Consider the following 6000-nt stretch of genomic DNA (forward strand, 5'->3'; position numbering starts at 1 on the left):
TGAAGTGGAAAGGTAGAATGGGATAAATTATCTGACATAAAAGAAGGTTGAAAAAGATTTTACAGTAGAGGGGAAAATGGGGGAATTGGGAAGGGGAGCACATGAACCTTATTCTCATTATAATTAGCTCAAAGAGGGAATAATATACAAACTCAGTTGGGTGTAGAAATCTATCTTACCATACAGGAAAGTAGGAAGGGAAGAGGATAAGAGGAGGGGAGGGAGAGCTCACAAGAGGGAGGGCAGTTTTGGGGAGGTAAATGTCAGAAGGAAAACATTTTTGAGAATGGACAGGGTAAAAGGAGAGATAGCCTAGGATAAAAAGGGGGGAAATGGAGGGAAACAAATGGTTGGTAATTATTACTGTGAAAAAAATATTTTTATAGTGAGTTTCTCTGATAAAGACTTCATTTCTTGAACATATAAAAACTGAATCAAATTTATAGAAATAAGAGCCATTCCTCAATCGATAAATGGTCAAAGGATATGAACAGGCAGTTTTCAGACAAAGTAATCAAAGCTATCTATAGTCATATAAAAAAATGCTCTAAATCACTATTAATGAGAGAAATGCAAATTAAAGCAACTCTGAGGTACTAACTCACACCTGTCAGATAAGCTAATATGACAAAAAAGGAAAATGACAAATGTTGGAGGGGATGTGGGAAAATTAAAACACTAATTTACTATTGGTAAAGTTGTATACTGATTCAACCATTATGGAGAGCAATTGGAACTATGCCCAAAAGGCTATAAAACCATGCATACATACTGTTTGACCAAGCAATAGCACTACTAGGTCTGTATCCCAAAGAGATAAAAAACAAAAAAAAGCCCCACATGTACAAAAATATTTATAGCAGCTCTTTTAGTGATGGCAAAAAATTGAAGATTTAGGGAATGTTCATCAACTGGGGAACGGTTGAACAAGTTGTTGTACATGACTGCGATGGAATATTATTGCGCTTTAAGAAATGATGAGCAGGATACTCTCAGAAAAATATGAAAGCCTTACATGAATCAATGCAAAGCGAAATGAACAGAAATAGAACACTGACACAGTAACAGCAATATCATATGATGATCTACTATTACTCAGTAATACAATGATCCAAGACAATTCTGTAGTACTTATGATGAAAGATGCTGTCCATCTCCAGAGAAAGAACTGGTAGAGCCTGAATGTGGATCAAAGATATTTTTTCTTTATTTTCTTTATTTCTCTCAGGTTTTTTTGGTCTGTGTTTTCTTTCACAAAATGAGTTACATAGAAATGTGCTTTGCATGACTACACATGCATAACATGTCAAATTGCTTGCCTTTTCAATGGGGGGAGGGAAGGAGAGAATTTGGAACTCAAACTTTGAAAAGAAAAGTTAAAATTGTTTTTACATATAATTGGGAAAAAATATTAAATAAAGGATGAGTTGGAATTTAACAAGTAAAGAAAGAAAAGGAAACAGTTTCTAACCTAGGAAACAACCTAAACAAAGGTACAAACGTGGGAGGTACTGGGTGCATTGTGGGGACAGAGCAGTTCAATGTGCATGAACCATAGTGCAAAACCACCATAATAAGTCAGTCCTTTTACTTCTGTCTAATCAATTCTCTATCAGTGAGGATTTCCCAAACCTACTTTTTATTCAAGCCTCCCCCATCATCCCTTTCTCAACTGTTATAGCTGAGAATCTTGCATCATACTTTACTGAGAAAACAGAAATCATGCACTATGAGCTTCCTCTTTTCAGCTTTTCTACATCACTATACCTTGAAACCATGTGTTATTGTTTCTCTACTCCAGTATCTGATATCAGATATCCTCCTGATATCATTCCTTCTTTTATTCTTAAACAGACAGCTCTTAGTAGCATCCCTTCTCTATCCAATCTTCAATCTATTTTTTTGAGATTCTATCCCTTATATCTATAAACACTCACGAGACTCTAACATTCTCTCCAATCACTATCTTTTGTCCTTGGCTTTTGGTCTTACGTGGTATAACAAGACGGTAACTGAAAAAGGGTGATTAGTTTCATGAGTAATGTGTGCAACTTATTACATACTTCAAAAGGAATAATAGCTAACATTTATACAGCTCCAGGTGCTTTACAAAAATTGTCTCTGATCCTCAGTGACAACACTGGGAGGCAGGGGCTATTATTATTTCCATTTCACAGTAAAGGAAACCAAGGCAAACAGAAGGTAAGTGATTTGTCCAGGATCACACAACTACTAAGTGTCTGACGCTGGATTTGAACGACAAGTCTTCTTCATTCTGGCACTCTAGCTACTATGGGCCACCTACTCACCTCGTATTTTAAATCAAAATAGGTACAATCAACGCCTCTCCATTCCCTTCATACAAAATAAACTGGTCCTACTATGTCATCCTGGCATAGTAGAAGGAGCACTGACTTGGGAGTCAGGCACCTGAGGTTCACTCCCATGTGTGACTCTGGGGTCATGTAACCTGCCAGAGCTGCAGCTTCCTTAACTGTAAAACTAGTTGTTTTTCAGTCAATTAAGAGAACACTGATGATAAGGAGGAAATTGAGGTTCAAGCGACTTGCCTATGGACACAAGTCTTTTGTCATAGTTCAGTTTTGTCTGGCTCTTCCTGACTCCATTTGGCAAAGAGTGGTTTGCACTTTCCTTCTCCAGCCCATTTTCAGATGAGGAACTGAGGCAAACAGGGTTAAGTAACTTGCCCAAGTCACACAGCTATGTAAGTGTCTGAGGCCAGATTTGAGCTCAGGAAAATGAGTGCACCAGACTCCAGGCAGGGCACTTTATGCACTTCACTACCTAGCTGCCCTTAAAATAATAATTAAACACACAGACACACACACACACACACACACACAAATACTAATAGAAATTCAAAGATTAGACAATCAATCAATAAACATTTATTAAGTGACTACTATGTCCCAGGCTAAGCGTTGGGACAAAAACTCCAGCTTCAGCTCAAGACAAACTGTTCTTTAAAACAGACAACAACAACAAAACTAACAAAAAACATCCAATAACACCACTTTTCAATAGCACATTATGACCAGATTCACGGATAAATCCAGCAGCGCAGATCTGGATTGGGAAGGGGATTTTGCCCCCTCAGCCAAAGCCCCATATGTAACAAGAGTGACAGGCAGGAAGGCAATCCGATTACCACAACAAACACTATTAGTTTTGCGCGTCCACCGCTGCTCACTTGAAAGCCAGATCAGTTTCGGATGACAGACGCAGCAGAGGCACCCGAGCAAGTGTAGACGGTTGAACACCACGGGGGTTTTCCGGGGTCCAATAACAAGATGCATGAGATCAAACGCACATGTCAACACTCGTCTGTCCCCCCCGACCCTGACAGGCTCCAGCACAGAAGGGGGGCCCTCCAGTCACCTTCCCCTCCAGCCCCACCTACGGACACGAACCCGCGGCGGGGGGGGGGGGGTGGAATCTCGTGCGTCCTACCTGCATCTCACCACCACCTGGATGTTCTTTCCTTTCTCATCCTTCTTCTTGCCAACGGAACTCGGCTGGAAAGCCATGACGTGCCTCGCTGAGAAACCTAAAACCAGGCCGAGAAAAGGCAAGGGCAGGTCACGGACGAACCTCGAGGCGTGTCCGGCTCTTCCGCTCGGCCCGGGCCAGTCCGGGGAGGGGAGAGGCCGGCAGCGCCCAACACCCACCACAACCATCCCGCGACCGGCGAGGCCGAGGACACCGCCACCCACCCAAGACCCCAGCGGGGCTCTCACCTCGCTCAGGGTCCTCGGGCTCGGCACAGCCGCTCGTTAACGCCGCTCCTGACCAGCTTCCTCCTCCCCGGAGCAAAATAAACGTTCACGCGCCACGATTTGAATCTTGGATGTGGGATTTCTCCGGACCAATCACGATGGCCCCGCGCTCAATGCGCCATGGGAAACTGATTTAAATTAAAGGGACCGACACAGGTTACAGACGGTAGCCGTGAAGACAAACGGTAGTGGGAGAGGAATTTTTTTTTTAAGGCAATGTAAGCCAACTGCATCGTTGTGCTTTGCGACGCTTACTGTGAGAGACTCCTGGAAGCGAAGAGAAATCCAAAGGAGCCAGACCTCCCGCCCAGGCGCCAAACATTTTTCTCTTTTTACTACAAGCCCCAGAGATCAGTGCGGCAACTAGCGGGAAGTTGAGCAATACTGGAGCTTTCTCCCTCTACCTACAGATACCGGCCTGCACTGCGCGCCCCCGGATTTCCTCTTTCTTTGTCTCGTCTTCCGGGTCCTGGGGCTGCGTTTTGGAATTGTGGTGTGGGCAGCCTCGAAGCAAATGCTGAGGTGGCTTCTCTTGAAGCTGCGGGGCAGCGCTTGGTTTCTGGAAACCACATTCCTAATCAGAGTGCTTTCGTTTGCGCCGCGGATCTAGTGTCTGTCCCTTTGCAAATTCTCCGAAGAAGGTCCCAAAAGACGTTCGGGCTTCCTGGAGAATCTCCTTATCCCGCGCCCTTTTTCTCAGCCTCATTAATCTAAAATTCCTGCCTGTCCGGCAAGTGCCTTCCTTCACTTGGCTGTAATTGCGGGAAAAGCACTCTGGTGATCTGTAGATCTGTGATCTGTATTCAGCCTCAGTTTCTTCGAGCTCAGTCCTGCATCGCCCACTATCTAGTGGCTATTTCCAACTGAATGCCCAATAGGCGTCTCCAACTCAGCATTTCCCCCACCGCTCCGACTTCTTGTTTCTGATTGGGACCATCTTCCCGTCTCCTAGGTTTGCAACTTCAGGGTCCTTCTTGACGATTCCTCTCTTCAGCCTTCTTCCCCAGTGAGTTAACAGTCAGAATACTCCTTGCCCCTCAATGCCACTTGTAGACCCTCTCTCTTTAACCATCCCTCAGCAATGTCTCTCCATTTGAGGTTCACTTTATTCAAGTTTTTCATCTGATTGAAATTCTGGTAGCTGTTACCTATCTGCTCGTTTCTTGGCGAGTCCAGTACCTATCTCATAGTCTACCTTTCCACCCCAACTTCTGCCTTTATTCCAGGGAACTGTAGGTTGTAATGTTACCTCGTACACACTAACCTCCCAGTATTTCAGTCTTCTCAACTTTCCATGACCTACTCCTCCATTCTGTCTCAAGTAAACAAAGGAGTGGTCACAGGAAAGATCTTGCTTATCACCCACACGTTTCAATTCCATGATCAAGAATTCTGAAATCTTTCTGAGAGTAACCTTTTTCCTCCTAGACCTATCCCAACTCATGGCAACTCTCTAACCCAAGATATACTCTCCTCCCTCCCCCATATTTACCCCTACTTTACCCATTCAGCTCTACTTTATTCTCTACGCTGAAATTCCCTGTCCTAGAGATATTCCTGCCAAACCCCAATTTTGCAGTAGATGAAAATAAAATAACATTTATGTTAACTAATCCTCAATAGACTCTCACTGCAGCAAGGCAATCCTTTTACTCTTTTATTCTCTACCCACTCTGTAGCAGATATTCCAGATCTCTCCTCAAGACTACTGCAGAATTCGCTTTCTCCCACCTCCTCAGCTGAGGACCTTACCCATACAGTTACAAAGAAAAAAAAATCGAGGCCATACAATTTGACTCTATCTTCCATCCTCTTTATCTTATAACCCCTGACATCCCCCATTCTTTCTGCCTTCACTCTAGGCTCTATTGGAGAAGTGGTCCTTGCCAAGGCTAATCTTTGGCTAAAACGTGTCCCTTGATCCCATCACCTCCCCATCTTCTACAGCAGATTGCCCCCACTATTATGTCTTTAATTTTCAGTATCTCCCTATTAGTTTCTCTTTTTTTGTTTTGTTTTTTCTTTCTAGTGGTTTTTCCTTTTTGTTTTGATTCTTCTTTCACAACATAACTGATGTGGAAATATGTTTAACATGATTGTACATGTATAATCTATATCAGATTGCTGTCTTGGGGAGGGGGTAGGGAAGGGAGGGAGGGGAAAAAATTGGAACTCAAAATCTTACAGAAATGAATGTTGAAAA

The 6000-nt window shown here is 43.3% G+C and overlaps 1 protein-coding gene across 1 annotated transcript in view; it reads right to left on the bottom strand.

The window, feature by feature from the left end:
* KIF11 (kinesin family member 11) overlaps positions 1-3915 on the bottom strand; it is a 60887-nt gene extending 56972 nt beyond the window's left edge. Inside the window, exons 1-2 of the mRNA XM_020964149.2 lie at positions 3759-3915; positions 3472-3568 (exon numbers count right to left, since the gene is read on the bottom strand). Coding sequence (XP_020819808.1) covers positions 3472-3548 — 77 coding nt within the window. The 5' untranslated portion in view covers positions 3549-3568; positions 3759-3915. The remainder of the gene's footprint in view (positions 1-3471; positions 3569-3758) is intronic.
* Between the last annotated feature and the right edge of the window lie 2085 nt (positions 3916-6000).

Source organism: Phascolarctos cinereus, unplaced genomic scaffold, assembly GCF_003287225.1.
Source record: "Phascolarctos cinereus isolate Bilbo 61053 unplaced genomic scaffold, phaCin_HiC Scaffold_3;HRSCAF=262, whole genome shotgun sequence".
Taxonomy (NCBI): Eukaryota; Metazoa; Chordata; class Mammalia; order Diprotodontia; family Phascolarctidae; genus Phascolarctos; species Phascolarctos cinereus.